The sequence below is a fragment of the Prionailurus viverrinus genome, chromosome A1, assembly GCF_022837055.1.
Source record: "Prionailurus viverrinus isolate Anna chromosome A1, UM_Priviv_1.0, whole genome shotgun sequence".
In the NCBI taxonomy this organism is placed as follows: Eukaryota; Metazoa; Chordata; class Mammalia; order Carnivora; family Felidae; genus Prionailurus; species Prionailurus viverrinus.
The window spans coordinates 108720268-108739769 of NC_062561.1; the positions used below are offsets into that span (position 1 = coordinate 108720268).

At 40.1% G+C, this 19502-nt stretch overlaps 2 protein-coding genes across 3 annotated transcripts in view; one reads left to right on the forward strand and one right to left on the reverse strand.

Annotated features, from left to right (window-relative positions):
* Positions 1-872: 872 nt before the first annotated feature.
* HINT1 (histidine triad nucleotide binding protein 1) lies at positions 873-4944 on the reverse strand. Its single transcript, XM_047863043.1, has 3 exons — positions 4726-4944; positions 2374-2478; positions 873-1197 (listed from the first exon to the last, which is right to left on the reverse strand). Exons 1-3 carry the CDS (start codon positions 4834-4836, stop codon positions 1033-1035), a joined length of 381 nt encoding a protein of 126 aa, XP_047718999.1. The 5' UTR covers positions 4837-4944; the 3' UTR covers positions 873-1032.
* Positions 4945-9331: 4387 nt separating this feature from the next.
* Positions 9332-19502, forward strand: part of LYRM7 (LYR motif containing 7) — a 30864-nt gene continuing 20693 nt past the window's right edge. For both annotated transcript variants that reach the window (XM_047863046.1, XM_047863049.1), the window contains exon 1: positions 9332-9441. In XM_047863046.1, the coding sequence (XP_047719002.1) occupies positions 9424-9441 (18 nt within the window). In that variant the 5' untranslated portion in view covers positions 9332-9423. The remainder of the gene's footprint in view (positions 9442-19502) is intronic.

Genomic DNA, 19502 nt, shown 5'->3' on the forward strand with positions numbered 1-19502 from the left:
TAAATCAACTCTTGGCACACTTGTAGTACATGTTTGAAAAAGACTTAACTACTTTCTTTTCTTTTTAATTAAAACCCATGCCATAAGAAAAGGGCTTTTTAAAATTTAATTACTTCCTATTTTGTAAGTCAAAATGTGAACAGAAAAAAATTATAATCAATACAATAAAGTACCATATATGAATGAAGCAAGAAAGGAGATTTAACTTGGAAAAAAAGTTACACCCACTATTATTTACAGAAATTGGTTGCTAGACAACTACTAGTCTGTGGAAGGCAGAAAGGCAAGACTAAAAAAGTATGTTCTGATAAGGAGAACTCAGACCTTGAGATTCCTTCCTTAATTCCACACAGCCAGATTCTTGCACAACTTAAAATATTTTTATAAGTTTTCAATGTGGAAAGTTAATTCTAAGTAATATAATTATAGTAAATATTCAGAGAGTTTAGATAATGAAAGAAATAACAACGTATGGCTTCATATGGTCATCAAAGATTCTGTGACAAATCTACTTTTATTCCTTCCAAATTACCCCAGGGGGTACATGGGCTTGACAAAAACCATTGCTCTTAGACCCAAAACATTCACTTTCTGGATCAATCACATCAGATACTCTTTTGTTCTTAAGTATTGAGAGAATTAGATTAGAAAATCTCCACCTGGACTAATATTTTACCCTAAAAGGGTATTGCAAAGCTAAAACTCAATTTGTGAAATCTTGTATTTGTCTTCAGAAACCAGTCATACCATTTTAACAATGTACATATGTTTAGTATACATTAGGGAGAAAAAAGAATACCCAAATTATGAATTCTACCTTCATACATTCCAACATTTTTTTTTTAATAAAGCAAACACAGGTTTCAGAGAGATTGTAAACCATGCAACATTATCTTTTATTATTTATGGGCTTTTAAAATTATTCCCTCAATCTCTCCATACACAGGCAAAAATACGTATACTATTTAACATATTGGAACTTGCAAATATTGATCATTGCCTAGAGAAGGGAAAATTATCCCTAAAACATGTTTAACCAGGAGGCCAATTCATCTGCCGACCTCCAAGAACATGGAGATGAACGTGATAGACAGACTGTCCCCCATCTGAACCTTCATTCACCACCATTCGATAACCCTTCTTCAGGCCCAGATCAGCAGCACATTTCTTGCCAACAATCATTAAATGTCCAAGAAGCTGGAAAAGAAAAAAAAAGTTTCTTAAGTATAGGCAATTTACAAGTTTTTGCCATTAAATAACATACTACCAAGTTGAAATATTAAAAGACCACCAAGTTGAAACATACCTGTCTGGACAAATTATTTGGTAACTCTTAGTACTAATACAACCTAATTTACAATTAAAAACCCATTAAGATTAGGTATTTATGCATTACTAATTCCAATAAACAAATCAGAGGTAAATCTCAATTAAAACAATGGTAAAATCATATTCCAAGAGGTATTTAAATGTTCTTAATAAAGCAAGATATATCCTGCTTTCTTGTAATAGGAGAGTATATCAATCGGGATAAGTATGGTTAAGCTATGGTAACAACCACCCCAAATACTGGTTTATAACAAAGATACATTTCCTGTGCTCACTACATGTTCATCACAAGTAGACTAGGCTCTAAATAATACATCTTTTTTCACGTTGAAACCCAGGCTGAAGGAGTAGTTTCTGTGTGATCAGAGGGGGAAAGGGAAGAGAGAACATGACAAACCAGGTACTAGCTCTTACAGTTTCTATGCAAGACATACCACTTCTGCTTGCATTTGGTGGCCAAATCAAGTCATATGACCAGGCGTGATATCAATGAGGCAGGAAGTTTTAAAGCACCCATGAAGGAGAACAGCCAGTACTTACAAACAATTATACAATCAATCACAAGGAGCATTAGGAGAATATTTAACTGAGGCCTGTATGTCTGGCAAAATGAAATAATGATTTTTCTTTCCTTTAATAGCATTAATAGAAGAAGACTCACTGAATTTCCCCTATATGACGTACTGTTTCTTTATTAAGGAAAAATAAGTCTCACCAACTATTCCTCGTTAGGAACCATTTTGTTTAAGAATATTGTGGTGATAGATATTAACTTGAGTTCCTGTGGTCATTTCATAATATACATATATATAAACATTATGTTGTACACCTAAAACTAACAAAACATGTGTCAACTATATCTCTATTTAAAAAAAAAACCCTCAAATTATTTATACATTGCACTTCCCTAGTGATTATCTGGTTTGTTCCCTCAGTACTGTCCTTAGGAAAACGAAAATGTGATATCACTTTCAGGTCAAAATTTAGTCTCCCAAATTTTAAAAAAAAGGCAAGAAAATAAACTGTGTTGGTAAATTTACTTACACTTTCATCATCATCTTCTGCTACAGAAATCTGGGATATATGTTTCTTGGGTATCACCAGAAAATGTGTTGGTGCTTGAGGAGAAATGTCATGGAAAGCAAGACACTAGAGATAAGGGGGAAAAAATCAGTTTTAGTATATCATCTTACAGGCTACATTTATTCTTTCACACTAATCCCATGGGAGGCACCGTATTAGATGCTCAGAAATCAGAAGTGTACACAATACATGTGATCCCATGGTCCCTTTTCATGGAACTTACAGCCTAATGGGAAGGCTGGCCTTAAAAAAGGGTATAATTAATTAAGTTAGAAATCTACCTATTTGTTACAAAGGAAAAGGGTGAAATACATGATTAACATAGAAGAACCTGATTTTGACTGAGTGATTACAGACAACCATGCTGAGGTGGGGAAATGTATGTATGTATGTATGTATGTATGTATGTGTATTTATTTTTGAGAGCAAGAGAGAGACAGACAGACCGACAGAGCCTGAGTGGGGGAAGGACAGAGACAGAGGAAGACAAAGAATCCCAAGGAGGCTCCAGGCTCTGTGCTGACAGCTCAGCAGGACTGGAACCCAGGAGCCGTGAGATCATGACCTGAGCTGAAGTCACTCAACCAACTGAGCTACCCCAGGCTCTATGAGTTAGGGCAATTCCAAAAGTTAAGTAGAAATTAGGCATGCTAATCCTTGTCTACCTTTCCAGTAGAAACTGCAAACTCTCCCTGCTGAAATCATATTGTCTTCCATCTCTCTCTACCCTCCCAGGCTTTTTCAAAGACCATTCCCTACTGCAATGGTCCTCTCTCCCCTCTCCAACCCCAACTTCTAACTTAATCTGCTATTCATTTCTCAGCTCCCAGCATATATAAAATTTCTGAAAGAAATCTGATTCCCCTCCCCAACGTCCCTAGGTTAGAAGCCCTGATTGTGCAATTTCCTGTTTTTTTTTCCTTTACTGCAGTGATCAGCTGTGTAATCATGTATTTGTCTGATATTTGACTAAGACCTATTTCTTCCCCCCTTATTCAACTATTTAAGTAATATTCTATTCTTTCTTTGACACAAGGAGAATAGTTAGCATTTAGACAAATTACATACCACATGAATATTTTTGTATCTCTTGTTCTCTAATGAAGGCGGAAGCTACTTAATAGAACCTAACCCTACTCAAGTGTCTCAGGAGTATTTCTATTTAGTACTCCACACAAAATGCTGTATCATTTAGACTGCTTCATGCAGTTATACTTCTTGGGGCGTAGATGGTCCAAAAGTCAATATTTCAATAATTTACAAAAAGCAAGTGAAAATATTTAAAAAGACGCACTTTTTAGAACAAAATAACTGTCTTCCTAGTGACAAATAAAGGTATCCAAATAAAATCACCTAAAGGAATCTAATTAAAGCTTGGATAACATTTTCAATCTAAGAATGCCATAGGAGCATCAGAAGAATGTTTCCCTTATATTCTATATTTCTTAAAGTTAATTTAACAGAAAGTTACAAAAGTATTTGTCTAAATCATCGAACCTCCTGCCCAGCTTTGTCTCAGATCCAAACTCATAAATACAACTGCTTACTAAATATTTTATACAAGATGTCACATCAACTCGGACTTTCTCAAACAGAATTTCACCTACGGTGAAATCAACAAAAACTACATGCTCAGTCCCTTGGCAGAAAAACTGCTTCCTGTCAAACAAGAAAGGAACCATTGCTACCGCGCGGGGTCAAAGGAAAGCAAATCCCAGAACCCACTCATCTGGGGGTGGGGTTGACTGGCCCTCGCGGAAGCTGACCTTCGACCCCCGCACGCCCCCCGCCACCCCGGTGCACCCGGCCCCAGGCTGTCTGCGCAACGCGGCGCTGAGAGGCACCCGGGAAAGCCCAGGCGGACCCGCTGTGCGCGGGAGATCGCGGAGATTGGGCCCGAGTCAGGGCGCGATCGGATTTCTCCCTGTCAGGCAGAGCGCTGGCGAGATTGTAAGATTCCTGACACCGGCGAGGTCCGAGGCAGCCGCGGAGCCGGCGGGAGCCCACGCCGAGGATCCAGCGCGTCCCCAACACGCGCCCAGACCTCACGGTGCGGGCCCCGCGGGCGCCGGGCAGCCTGACCCGCGCCCCGGGCTGATAACGCGTAACCGGAGCGCCGGCACGCGCCGGCAGGCCGCCTCGGAGTGGCCGCGGCCCTGCCCGCTGGCTGGGGGCCCGCGGCAGAGGCCGCGCGGGGCGACCGGGTCCCTTCCCTTCGCGGCGCCGCCCGACCATTCCCTCGACAGGAAACCCGCGTGTCCACGGGCGACTGGCCTGCCTCTGCCCGCCAGCGAGGCGACGCCCGATCTCTACCTGGTCATCCTCAAAAATGATTTTGGCTGGGATTTCCTTGCGAATGATCTTTCCGAAGATCGTGTCGCCACCAGGCCGGGCGGCCTGAGCCTTGGCGATCTCATCAGCCATCTCGGCCTCCCTCCCGCGCGGCCGCCCCAGGGAGAAGCTCGGGAGGAGGGAGGAGCCGGGGCAGCGGGCAGAGGGCGGGAGTGCGCGGCCAAGCCTGCGCGGGGACCGCTGCTCGGGCTCCCGAGCAGCTCCGGCGCGTGCGCACTGGCGACCTGAGCTGTGGGGTGCAGCGAGCGCGCGGGAGCCTGCAAGAACCGCCCGACTAGACCCGGCGGAAGGGAGGTGCCTGTTCGGAGACTCTAGGGAGCCACATCAAGGTCATTTTTCTTTCTTCCTTTAGTGTGTCTTGGGGAGTGGTGTTACTGTATACGCCCTTCTTCCCTTGCTTTATGGGCACTTGTAGGAAAAATTAGGTACTGTAACTGAAAAGATTTGATAATCCAAGCATGTTTGCTGTATGAGACACTGTACCACGTAATTTCTCAGCCACAGAAAGTCTTGGCTCCAGTAAGTAAGCCCTCCTTGCGTCAGTTTTTTTCTCCCTCTAGCAGTGGTTCGCACAACATGTTAAAAATCACTTGAGGAACTTTTGAAAAATCCTCTTGAATCTGGCCTCACTCCAGATCAATAAAATCAGACTCCCAGGTTGGGACCCAGACATCAGTAGTTTGTAATCCTCCCAGGACTCTTCTACAAAGACTTTTTCCCAGAAGTAATCAACATAATGTAAGATGCCCCACCTTAAAGGAACAATACCTTTCTTAATTTGACATACCCCTTCAAATCTTTGTTGCCTTTTAAAAGTTTTATTTACTCTGTGTCCACCCTCTCATATATTTTTTTTAACCCATTTCCCTCTTGCAATGTCACTAAGGAAGTCCCACTTATAAAATGCTGTTGGCATTTACAATTCTCATCATACTAGACCTCTTGGTATCATTTGCTACTGTTGACCATTTCCTCTTTTCAGGTATAGATTTCACTCTCCTAGTTTTCTCTTACCTCTCTGGATGCTATTTCTCCTTCACAGTAAGCCTCCAGTTCCAGACTTCTCAATGGGTTCCGTTCTTAGCCTTCTTCTCTAGCTAATATTTAATTGCTACATATCGTTATTAAGAAAAATTAACTATAGCTCCAGGACTACTTATGTGATTATACTTTACCAGTTTGTATTGCTTTGTCCACTACCAATAAAAATTACTGATAGTAGATCCTTCGAATCTCAAGTGTCCCATTTGCTACTTTTGCTATCAACAACATTATTGGGGCAATTGGCAAAATCTAAGTAATGCCTATAAATTGGATAGTAATTTTGAAAGTTATGTTAATTTCCTCACATAACCACAGCAAAATTATCAAAATTAGTTGATATGGGATGGGGTCTTATAATTCAGGTTTCTAAGTGATGTATTTGCTGCTGGCCCTGGAATCATACTTTGAGACCCACTGATGTAAGAGACTGACCTTTTTGTAGAAATAAAAAAACACTGAAGTATTTAGGCGTATAGGGCTATCATGTCCGCAGCTTGGTTTCAAACAGTAAAGAAATGAAGAAAAATGTTCATATATAGAGACCTAGAAAAGGATAACACCATTTGTAGTAAAATGTGAACATTTGGGGAATCCAAGTGAGACATGCAAATCCTGTTATTCTTGAAACTTTCTTGTAAGACTGAAATTGTCAAAGTAGAAAGTTAAAAAGAGATATATACTGGTTTGGATAATAAATATGGTCATCTTTCACTCAGATTTTACCCTATACAGAATAATGATTCTCCAGTATGTATCTCCTGACCTACCTTACCTCTTAATTCCAGATTGGTCTATAGTATATATTACTGCCTACTCACTATCTTAATATGGATGTCTGTCAGGCACTTCAAATTTATAGTTTTACTCTTTGCACAGTAAACAAACACACAAAACTCCTCTTGGCAGCATTCTACATCTACTATAATACCATTCATCAAATTGCTCAAGTCAAAAGCCTTGAAATCATCCTTAACTCTTCTTTCTCATATTTGCAGTATATATCATACATCTAATCACTCCTCACCTCTTCTACTACATCACCCTAATCCAAGCCATTATCATATCTTTCCTGGAGTACATTGAGAGTCTCCTAGCTAGCCTCTCTGCTTCCTCTGTAGTCAGTTTGCCATTCAGCACACAAAGAAATTTTTATAAAATACCAATCATGATGTCATTCTCCTGCTGACAAGGCATTTCATCACAGAATTAAATCTGAAATATTGGCCTTGACACATTAGGTTCTTTCAACGTTTATTTATTTTTGGGACAGAGAGAGACAGAGCATGAACGGGGGAGGGGCAGAGAGAGAGGGAGACACAGAATTGGAAACAGGCTCCAGGCTCCGAGCCATTAGCCCAGAGCCTGACGCGGGGCTCGAACTCACGGACCGCAAGATCGTGACCTGGCTGAAGTCGGACGCTTAACCGACTGCGCCACCCAGGCGCCCCGACACATTAGGTTCTTATGCAATCAGGCCCATGGCTACTTCTTCATTTCCTTCCATCTCAACCTTATTAACTAGCTTTACCCCAACTGGGTGTGGTAGGCAGAAGATGTCCTTGCCCTAATCTCTGGAGCCTATGAATATGTTACTTTACATGGTAAAAGGGATTTCCAAATGTCATTAAATTAAGGATCTTGCAGTAGAAGAGATTGCCTGGATTGTCCAGGTGGGCCCAATATAATCACAGGGACCTTTGTAAGTGAAAAAGAGACACAGGAAAGAGAGGAGATATGATGATGGAAATAGAGGTGACAGTCAAAGATTGAAGATGCTCTCCTGTTGGCTTTGAAGATGGAAGGGACCACAAACAGGTAGCATTCCAGAAGTCACAAATCTGAGTTTCACTGGGCTAAAATCATGGTGTTATCAGGGCTGCATTCCTTCTAGAGTCTCTAGAGAAGAACAGTTCCCCTTCCTTACCTTCTAGAGGGTACCGGCATTTCTTGGCCTGAGGCCTTTTCCTCTATCTTCAGAGCCAACAGCAGAGTATCTTCAAACCTCTCCCTGTCTCTCCTTCCTTTTTCCACTTCTAAGGATCCTTGTGATTACATTGGGCCCACCAGACAATCCAGGATAATTTTCCCATTTCAAAAGCCTTAATTTAATCACATCTGTAAAGAGCCTTTTGTCATATAAGGTAACATCTTCAGAAGTTCCTAGGATTTAAACAGTACACCTTTTGGAGTCCTTCATTCTGCCTACTGTATAACTGCATGAACTTATGTGAGGAACAAGTTGGAATTTCTTGTTCAGTTCTGGGTCCCATACTTTGAGATGTTACCAAACTCATACTCCTAGAATAACCAATATAGTCACCTCATTTATGGAACAGCTGAACAAACCGTACAGATTTATCTAAGAGAAGCTTTAGTACTGAACCGATTAGGGCACTATGGGAACTGTATTTTCAAGTATTGGCAGGTGAGGGGTTTGCTTAACTGAATACAGGACCCTAGTTAGCCAGAAATTATAACAATAAATTACGAATTTTCAGGAAACTGCTATGATTCTAAACTGGAAATAAAGAAAAGCACGTTTCAATCATTCTTTACAAATCAGAAGGCAGAATCATGTAGTGTCACTAGATCATCTATTGTTTCCTGGATATTTTTCCTGTTTCCAGTATATTTGGTTTAATTGCTTGGTTATGTTAAACACTTATCTGCAGATCTAAGGAATTATAATAAAAAAATCAACTATTATCTTGCTAGTCTCATGATGATTTGCAATATTCTTTAAAATGACGTAAATCACAGAGAAGGAAAAAGGTCTTTAAGATCCACTGCTTCAAATCTTTCATTCCTAATGAAAAGTCGGTTTTAACTAAACGTTAACCTGAAAGGCTGTGAGGTAGGGAAGGCAAACAGCGATAATGCAATGGGGGAAAGGTTTAGATTTTTCTTGAAGCTTGCAAGGTCCTAAGTTAAAATGTACCTAAATAACATTTCCGACCTCTTGACCAGCAAAACCAAGGAGTAGAGTAAGCCAAGAAGAATGTGTCGAGGGTAGGACTGGATTTTCAGGTGCAACATAGGGTTTGGTATCCCAGACCTCTATTTACTAGCCGTATGGTCTTGATTAAGTAACTCTTATCTCACCTTTTCGGGGAATTAATGTAGACAAGCACTTTGGGGCATCAGCATTCCAATCAACAGCCGATGTAGTAGTTAGGGTTTGGCCCTTATTTACGCACACTTTCGCAACTAGGAAACGTTAACATAAGTGTTCTTTAATAGATAACTCCAACCCCCAAACAACAGGTATAACGTATCGATCCAGAAACCATCCACTAAACGTAACGGACTCTCTCCGAGACCGGAAGTGACTCTGCCCCTAACTAACATGGCGTCCAGGTAATTTCCGTTCTCCTCTCTCCAGTAATTGAGCTCGGCACTTTCTCGCGGTTTTACCAGACTGCGGGAGTTTAGCAAACTGTCTTCCAGGGTCCTCTGTGGGGGCGGGTTACGAAGGGGATTCTGTGCAGTGATTGGTTCCGGCACGACAGGAACGTGACTTCAGGTAGTTCGATAGTCCACGCCAGGCAGTGATTGGTTGTCGAGAGGCGGGGCGACTCGACCGCTGAAGAAGTAGCCGCTGCGGCGCGGAGAGCCATGGGTCAGGCGGCCAAGGTGACAGGGTCTGGGGAGGGCATGGGTACGATAGCGACGGGGAGGGAAAGCGGCGGCCTTGCGAAGCTTGTCTGTAACTTCAGTAGATACGGGTTTAGGATCCTTCACGGAGGATGTGAACGTTGCCGCTGTGGAGCCCGGTGACCAACTCCGAAGGGCCGTCGAGGTTTTGTGCTGGTGCGGAGGGAGGGCAACACCAGTGCTTCCTCCCTCTTTTTCTGGGGTGTCAAAGTATGTGTTTCTAAGCCATGCAAGGCTGCGCTTGAGTTCTGCCCCTGTTTCATCCCCACACTGAACGTTTGAGGGACCACTTTTACTAACGCCAAATGCACTCCTGCGCCACAACCATCCGATGAGATGAGATGAAAAGTTCAGTCAGATAACCGGAAAGTACACTGAAGTCTGGGAACCAAGGAAACCGAGGACCCTCAGAATCACTTGTCAAAAATTAACACCTGAGGAGACAGCAGAGTCCTGTGAGACCTGAGTGCCCTGAATGAGCTTGGGAAGTGATGGGCCCACCAGGCACTTCGCTGAAGACCTGGTCTCAGATTCATTTCTCGTTAAAATGATAAAGGTTCCTGGCTGGGGCACACTTCTCAAGACTAGCCATTCCTAACCTTAAATAAGAGCGTGACCTGTTGGGGCCTGTCACTGTTGCTGCAGTATAAGCCTGGAAAGGTGTAGTGAGGAAAAGCACTGCTTATGGTTGGTCAACAATAAGGAACAAACAAGCGGTGCCTCGTGTTTTAGTGAATTTGGTGTTCCTACTACATTTTAGTATATGTCACAGCACCAATAGAAACAATTTTAAAGAATTATTCAAATGATTTATTGCATATCCATTATAGCTATCAGTAATGCCTTCAAGCCAGCATTTAGCCCTGTACAGTGTCTAGGCATGGTGGATGCAAGATAAACAGACTATCTTTGCTTCGTAAAGAAATCTAGCAAATAGGAAGATTTCGAATGGAAAATACAGTGTATTTTGTGAGCTTATTGCTGGCATTTAACCTCTAGAGGGACGCAAAAAAATACATCTCATAGAAGTAGAAGTTGACTCCTGAAGTTTGATTAGAAATTTGCTAGGAGGGAAAAAAAATTGATAGGTGAAGAGAGAAAAGAATATTCCAGAAAGAGGAAGTACTATATGGAAAGTTATTGAAGTGGGAAGTTGCTTGAAAAACTTTAATACAAAATAAATTAAATAGGATTCATTCCGAAAACACTTTTGGGAAGATGTACCATGTATAGAAGGTACTTATGGTAAGTGTGAAGAATACAAAAGTGACCAAGAAGTCTTTGAGGAAGTATGGGACCACAGCAAGTAAGCATTTGATTAACATACAGTGTTGGAGGTACCCAGTGCTGTGGTTGTCCCTCAGGAACATATAACCCAGACGTATAAAGGACAGGTAAGTAATGACTATCTAAAGAGCAACCCAGGGGTGCCTGGGCGGCTCATTCGGTTAGGCATTTGACTTTGGCTCAGGTCATTATTTCTTCGTTGGGGAGTTCAAGCCCTGCCTGGGGCTCTCTGCTGTCAGCACCGAGCCCACTCTGGATCCTCTCTCTCTCTGTCTCTCAAAAACAAACATTAAAAAAATTTTAAGAGAACCTAGTTCTGAAAATTTCCCATATACTCTTAATATTAATCCATTATAAGAAAATTGAGACAAAGGCTGACTAACTTGTCCAAGCTTAAAATAAATGTCAGTGTCCTATTCCAACTGATCTGCCTGTAAAAAAAATCCACTTTCCATATATGCTACCTAAATTATCTAATATAAGCAAATGAGGAAGAGAACATAATCTGTAACTTAGTTTTCTTCCTTTTAATAAAAATAATTTTAATATGAAATTTATTGTCAAATTGGATTCCATACAACACCCAGTGTTCATCCCAACGGGTGCCCTCCTCAATGCCTATCACCCACTTTTCCTTCCCTCCCACCCCCCATCAACCCTCTGTTTATTCTCAGTTTTTAGGATTCACATAAGAGTGAAAATATATGGTATCTGTCTTTCTCTGTATGACTGATTTCACTTAGCATAACACTCTCCAGTTCCATCCATGTTGCTACAAAGGGCCATATTTCATTCTTTGTTATTGCCAGGTAGTATTCCATTGTGTTTATAAACCGCAATTTCTTTATCCATTCATCAGTTGATGGACATTTAGGCTCCTTCCATAATTTGGCTATTGTTGAAAGTGCTGCTATAAACATTGGGGTACAAGTGCTTCTGTACTCCTGTATCCCTTGGGTAAATTCCTAGCAGTGCTATTGCTGGGTCATAAGGTAGATCTATTCTTAATTTTTTGAAGAACCTCCACACTGTTTTCCAGAGTCTTGCACCAGTTTGCATTCCCACCAACAGTGCAAGAGGGTTCCTGTTTCTCCACATCCTCTCCAGCATCTATAGTCTCCTGATTTGTTCATTTTAGTCACTCTGACTGGCATGAGGTAATATCTCAGTGTGGTTTTGATTTGTATTTCCCTGATGAGTGACGTTGAGCATCTTTTCATGTGCCTGTTGGCCATCCGGATGTCTTCCTTAGAGAAGTGTCTATTCATGTCTTCTACCCATTTCTTCACTGGATTATTTGTTTTTCAGGTGTGGAGTTTGGTGAGTTCTTAATAGATTTTGGAAACTAGCCCTTTGTCCGATATGTCATTTGCAAATATCTTTTCCCATTCTGTCGGTTGCCTTTTAGTTTTGTTCATGGTTTCCTCTGCAGTGCAGAAGCTTTTTATCTTCATGAGATCCCAATAGTTCATTTTTGCTTTTAATTCCCTTGCCTTTGGAGATGTGCCGAGTAAGAAATTGCTGTGGCTGAGGTCAAAGAGGTTTTCTCCTGCTTTCTCCTCTAGAGTTTTGATGGTTTCCTGTCTCACATTCAGGTCCTTCATCCATTTTGAGTTTATTTTTGTGAATGGTGTAAGAAAGTGGTCTAGTTTCATTCTTCTGCATGTTGCTGTCCAGTTCTCCCAGCACCATTTGTTAAAGAGACTGTCTTTTTTCCATTGGGTATTCTTTCCTGCTTTGTCAAAGATTAGTTGGCCATACATTTGTGGGTCCAATTCTGTAGTCTCTATTTATTCCATTGGTCTGTATGTCTGTTTTTGTGCCAGTACCATGCTGTCTTGATGATTACAGCTTTGTAGTAGAGGCTAAAGTGTGGGATTGTGATGGCTCCCTCTTTGGTCTTCTTCTTCAGTATTTCCTTTGGCTATTCGAGGCCTTTTGTGGTTCCATACAAATTTTAGGATTGCTTGTTCTAGCTTCGAGAAGAATGCTGGTGCAACTTTGATTGGGATTGCATTGAATGTGTAGATTGCTTTGGGTGATATTGACATTTTAACAATATTTGTTCTTCCAATCCATGAACATGGTATGTTTTTCCATTTCTTTATATCTTCTTCAATTTCCTTCATCAGCTTTCTATAGTTTTCAGCATACAGGTCTTTTACATCTTTGGTTAGATTTATCCCTAGGTATTTTATGCTTCTTGGTGCAATTGTGAATGGGATCAGTTTCTTTATTTGTCTTTCTGTTGCTTCATTATTAGTGTATAAAAATGCAACTGATTTCTGTACATTAATTTTGTATCCTGTGATGTTGCTGAATTCATTATCAGTTCTAGCAGACTTTTGGTGGATTCTTTTGGGTTTTCTATGTATATTATCATGTCATCTGCAAAAAGTGAAAGCTTGACTTCCTCTTTGCCAATTTTGATGCCTTTGATTTCCTTTTGTTTTCTGATTGCTGATGCTAGCACTTCAACACTATGTTAAACAACAGCGGTGAGAGTGGACATCCCTGTCCTCTTCCTGATCTCCGGGGGAAAGCTCTCAGTTTTTCCCCACTGAGGATGATATTATCTGTAGGCTTTTCATAAATGGCTTTTATGATGTTTAAATATGTTCCTTATATTCTGACTTTCTCAAGCGTTTTTATTAAGAAAGGATGCTGAATTTTGTCAAATGCTTTTTCTCCATCAATTGACAGGATCATATGGTTCTTTTCATTTATTAATGTGATGTATCACATTGAGTGATTTGCAAATATTGAACCAGCCCTGCAGCCCAGGAATGAATCCCACTGGATCATGGTGAATAATTCTTTTTTTATGCTGTTGAATTCGATTTGCTAGTATCTTATTGAGAATTTTTGCATCCACATTCATCAGGAATATTGGCTTGTAGCTTTCTTTTTTTGCTGGGTCTCTGTCTGGTTTGGAATCAAAGTAATGGTGGCTTCATAGAATGAGTCTGGAAGTTTTCCTTCCCTTTCTATTTTTTGGAACAGCTTGGGAAGGATAGGTATTATTTCTGCTCTAAATGTCTGGTAGAATTCCCCAGGGAAGCCATCTGGTCCTGGACTATTTGTTAGGAGATTTTTGATAAGTGGTTCAATTTCTTCACTGGTTATGGGTCTGTTCAAGTTTTCTATTTCTTCCTGTTTGAGTTTTGGAAGTGGGTGGGTGCTTAGGAATTTTTCCCATTTCTTCCAGGTTGTCCAGTTTGTTGGCATATAATTTTTCATAGTATTCCTTGATAATTGCTTGTATTTCTGAGGGACTGGTTGTAATAATTCCATTTTCATTCATGATTTTATCTATTTGGGTCATCTTTTTTTCTTTTTGAGAAGCCTGGCTAGAGGTTTATCAATTTTGTTTATTTTTTCAAAAAACCAACTCTTGGTTTCATTGACCTGCTCTACAGTTTTTTTAGATTCCATATCGTTTATTTCTGCTCTGATCTTTATTATTTCTCTTCTTCTGCTGGGTTTGGGGTGTCTTTGCTGTTCTGCTTCTATTTCCTTTAGGTGCGCTGTTAGATTTTCATTTGGTATTTCTCTTGTTTCTTGAGATAGGCCTGAATTGCAATGTATTTTCCTCTCAGGATTGCCTTAGCTGCATCCCAAAGCGTTTGGATTGTTGTATTTTCATTTTCGTTTGTTTCCATATATTTTTGATTTCCTCTCTAATTGCCTGGTTGACCCACTCATTCTTTAGTAGGGTGTTCTTTAACCTCCATGCTTTTGGAGGTTTTCCAATTTTTTTCCTGTGGTTGATTTCAAGCTTCATGGCACTGTGTTCTGAAAGTGTGCATGGTATGATCTCAATTCTTTTATACTTATTAAGGGCTGTTTGGTGACCCAGTATGTGATCTATCTTGGAGAATGTTCCATGTGCACTCGAGAAGAAAGTATATTCTGTTGCTTTTGGATGCAGAGTTCTAAATGTATCTGTCAGGTCCATCTGATCCAATGTATCATTCAGGGCCCTTGTTTCTTTATTGATCTTGTGTCTAGATGTTGTATCCATTGTTGTAAGTGGGGTATTGAAGTCCCCTGCAGTGACCACATTCTTATCAATAAGGTTGCTTATGTTTGTGATTAATCGTTTTATATATTTGGGGGCTCCCGTATTCAGCACATAGACATTTATAATTGTTAGCTCTTCCTGATGGATAGACCCTGTGATTGTTATATAATGCCCTTCTTCATCTCTTGTTTCAGCCTTTAACTTAAAGTCGAGTTTATCTGATGTAAGTATGGCTACTCCAGCTTTCTTTTGACTTCCAGTAGCATGATAAATAGTTCTCCATCCCCTCACTCTCAATCTGAAGGTGTCCTCAGGTCTAAAATGAGTCTCTTTTAGACAGCAAATAGATGGGTCTTGGTTTTTTGTTTTTTGTTTTGTTTTTTTGTTTTGTTTTGTTTTGTTTTGTTTTTGTTTTACCCATTCTGATACCCTATGTCTTTTGGTTGGAGCATTTAGTCCATTTACACTCAGTGTTATTATTGAAAGGTACGGGGTTTAGAATCATTGTGATGTCTGTAGGTTTCATGCTTGTAGTGATGTCTTTGGTACTTTGTGGTCCTTGCAACATTTCACTCGCAGAATCCCCCTTAGGATCTCTTGTAGGGCTGTTTTAGTGATGATGAATTCCTTCAGTTTTTGTTGTTTGAGAAAACCTTTATCTCTCCTTCTATTCTGAATGACAGACTTGCTGGATAAAGGAATGTTGACTGCATATTTTTTCTGTTCATCACATTGAAGATTTCCTGCCATTCCTTTCTGACCTGCCAAGTTTCACTACATAGGTCTGCTACTATTCTTATGTGTCTATCTGTGTAAGTTAGAGCATGTTCAACCCTAGCTGCTTTCAGAATTTTCTGTTTATCCTTGTATTTTGTCAGTTTCACTATAATAGGTTGTGCGGAAGATCGTTTCAAATTACATCTGGAGGGAGTTAGTTCTCTGTGCCTCTTGGATTTCAATGCCTTTTTCCTTCCCCAGGTCAAGGAAGTTCTCAGCTATGGCATATGTATGGTGTATTTGTTCAAGTACACCTTCAGCCCCTTTCTCTCTCTCTTCTTCTTCTTCTGGAATTACTATGATATGGATATTGTTCCATTTGATTGCATCACTTAGTTCTCTAATTCTCCCCTCATACTCCTGGATTTTTTTATCTCTCTTTTTCTCAGCCTCCTCTTTTTCTATAATTTTATCTTCTAATTCACCTATTCCCTCCTCTGCCTCTTCAATCTGTGCTATGGCTGCCTCCATTTTATTTTGCACCTCATTTATTTTTACCTCCTCATGACTATTTGTTAGTCCCTTGATCTCTGTAGCAATAGATTCTCTGCTGTCCTCTATGCCTTTTTCAAGCCCAGCGATTAATTTTATTACTGTTATTCTAAATTCTTGTTCCGTTATATTGCTTAAATCTTTTTTGATCAATTCGTTAGTTGTCGCTACTACTGGAGTTTCTTTTGAGGAGAATTCTTCCGTTTCATCATTTTGGGTAGTCCCTGTCGTAGCTCCAAACTGCACGGCACTTCTGTGCTCTCCGGAGTAACTTGTGTTGGTGGGCAGGGCTGCAGTCAGACCCGATGTCTGCCCCCAGCCCACCGCTGGGGCCACAGTCAGACTTGTGTGTACCTTATCTTCTCCTCTCCCAGAGGCAGGACTCACTGTGGAGTGGTGTGGCCCCTGTCTGGGCTTCTTGCGCACTGCCAGGCTTGTGGTGCTGCTTCGATGGTATCTGGCCAAGGGAGTTTTAGCCGGGGTGGATTCGCAACGTGCACAGGGGTGGGAGGGGTAGGCTTAGCTAGCTTTGCCTTTGGTGGTCTCCTGTGGGAGGGGCCCTGCAGCACGGAAGTGATGGATCCACAGAAGCACAGCGTTGGGCATTTGCGGGGTGCAAGCAAGTGTGGTGACAGGAACTGGTTCCCTTTGGAATATCAGCTGGGGAATGGGAGTATTGATGACATTTTCTTTTCCTTACACTAGTTCCTTTAAGTTTTCATTTAAAGGCCAGTTAACATACAATATAATATTAGGTATACAGTTATACAGGTAATACCTGTAATACAGGTATTACAACACCTGGTGCTCATCATCAGTGCCCTCCTGAATCCCCCTCACCTACATAGTCCATCCCCCTGCACCACCACCTCCCCACTGGTAACCATCAGTTTGTCCTGTATAGTTTAGGGTCTGTTTCTTGGTTTGCTTCTCTCCATTTCTTTTTTCCCTTTGCTCATTTATTTTGTTTCTTAAATTCCACCCATGAGTGAAATCATATGGTATTTGTCTTTCTCTGACTGACTTATTTCACTTAGCATAATACTCTCAAGTTCCATCCATGTCATTGCAAATGGTAAGATTTCATTCTTTTTGATGGCTGAGTAGTATTCCATTTTGTATATATATTTACCACATCTTCTTTATCCATTCATCACTTGATGGACACTTGAACTGTTTCCATAATTTTGCTATTGTAAATAATGCTACTATAAACATCAGGATGCATATAACCCTTTAAATTAGTATTTTCATATTCTTTGAGTAAATACCTAGTAGTGCAATTGCTGGATCATGGGGCAGTTCTATTTTTAACTTTCTGAGAAACCTCCATAAAGTTCTCAAGAGTAGTTGCACCGGTTTGCATTCCCACAACACTGCAAGAGGGTTCCCCTTTCACCACATCCTCGCCAATACCTGTTATTTCTTGTGTTTTTGAGTTGAGCCATTCTGACAGGTGTGAGGGCATATCTCATTGTGGTTTTGATTTGTATTTCCCTGATGATGAGTGACGTTAAGTGCCTTCATTTGTCTGTTAGTGATCTGTATGCCTTTTGGAAATGTCTATTTATGTCTTCTGCCCCTTTTTAATTGGATTATTCATCTTTTGAGTATTGAGTTTTATAAGTTCTTTGTATGTTTTAAATATTAACCCTTTATCAGATATGTCATTTGCAAATATCTTCTCCCATCCTGGAGGTTGCCTTTTAGTTTTGTGGATGACTTCCTTTGCTGTGCAGAAGCCTTTTATTTTGATGTAGTCCCAATAGTTTATTTTTGCTTTTGTTTCCCTTGCCTCAATAGACATACCTAGTTTGAAGTTGCAATGGACAATGTCAAATAGGATTTTTATGGTTTCATATCTAACATTTAAGTCTTTAATCTATTTTGAATTTATTTTTGTGTATACTAGTTCTTAAATTAGGGACACTGGCTTTTGTATTAATGACATTACTTTCTTTTTTCCCTAAACAGCATGTAAAATTTACTTAACTTTACATTTCCCTCAATCCCATGCAACTTGTCTTCCACCATTCTTGTAATATTAAACTGCCTCGGTTTCTATGATACTCGATTACCTTTAAAGTCCATATTTCTACAAACAGTCTTTTCAAGGCAGTCTCAGCTTTTACTGTCACAACTTCAAAATTCTTTCAGACTCTACACATCTCGATTTCAAAGCCACTTCCATATTGTTAGGTACTTGTTATAGTGGTACCCGATTTCCCAGTATTAAAATCTGTTTTAGTTTCCTATGGCTAGGTGGCTTAAGGCAACAGAAGTGTATTGTCTCATAGTTCTGGAGGCTAGAAATGAAATCAAATGAAAATGAGAATATAAAGAAATGAAAGTGCCAGGAGAGCCATGCTCCCTCTGAAACTGGGTAGAGTCTCCCCAGCTTCTGATGGTGGCTGTCAATCTTTGATGTTTGTTGGCTTGTTGGCTTGCTCTTACCTCACTCTAATGTTTGTCTCCATCTTCATATGGCAGTCTGTGTGTGTCTCTGTGTTCACATGGCATTTTCCTCTTAAGGATACCAGTTATATTGTATCCATTAAAGTGGAGTCCACTTTAATGACCTCATCTTAATTATATCTTTAATGACCCTATTTCCAAATAAAGTCACATTTACAAGTACTAGGGACTAGGACTTCAGCATGTCCTTTGGGGGAAGCACAATTCGTGCTATAACAGTATGGGTATATCACATTTTATTTACCTATTCATGAATTGATAGAAAATTGGGTTGTTTCTACTTTTTTGACTATTGTGAATAATGGTACTGTAATCGTTCATGTATAAGTTTTTATATAAGGGTATGTTTTCATTTCTCTTGGATATATACCTTAGCATGGAATTGCTAGAAAATGTGGTAACTTTATGTTCAACTTTTTGAGCAGCTGCCCAACTATTTTCCAGACAGCTGCACCATTTTACATTCGTACCAACAATGTATGGGTTCTAATTTTTGCACATTCTTGCAATGCTTGTTACTGATTTTCTTTTTCGTTATAGCCATTCTGCTGGGGTTAAGTATATTTCACTGAGATTTACATTTATATTTCCCAGATGCCAGATTATGTTAAGCATCTTTTCATGGTCTTAATGACCATTTGTCTATCTTTAGAGAAATGTCTGTTCATATCCTTTGTCTGTGTTTTTATTGTTGAGTTGTGAAAGTTCTTTTTATGTTCTAGATACTGTCCCCTTGCCAGATATATGGTTGGTAAATATTTTCTTCCAATGTGTGCTTGTCTTTAACTCTCTTTTGATGAAGTCCTTTCACTTTCTCTTTAAAAAAAATTTTTTTTTTTAGTTTTTATAAAGGTGATCAATGTGAAAAGTTTAAGAAGTCAAATAGTGTTAAACAGAAACTAATAGATGTCTCCTTCCTTCTACATACTCCCAATTCCTGCTCCCCAGAGATAAGTGCTTTTAGTCATTTTAGCTATTTTCATAT

What these genes read in the sequence shown, in the direction of transcription:
- HINT1 (XM_047863043.1), bottom strand. Translation starts at nt 4,836, where the DNA reads ATGGCTGATGAGATCGCCAAGGCTCAGGCCGCCCGGCCTGGTGGCGAC. An exon ending in TCATTTTTGAGGATGACCAG is followed by an intron (nt 2,479 to 4,725) that starts GTAGAGATCGGG and finishes CCTTATCTCTAG; the next exon opens with TGTCTTGCTTTCCATGACAT. An exon ending in CAGAAGATGATGATGAAAGT is followed by an intron (nt 1,198 to 2,373) that starts GTAAGTAAATTT and finishes TTTCTTTTCCAG; the next exon opens with CTTCTTGGACATTTAATGAT.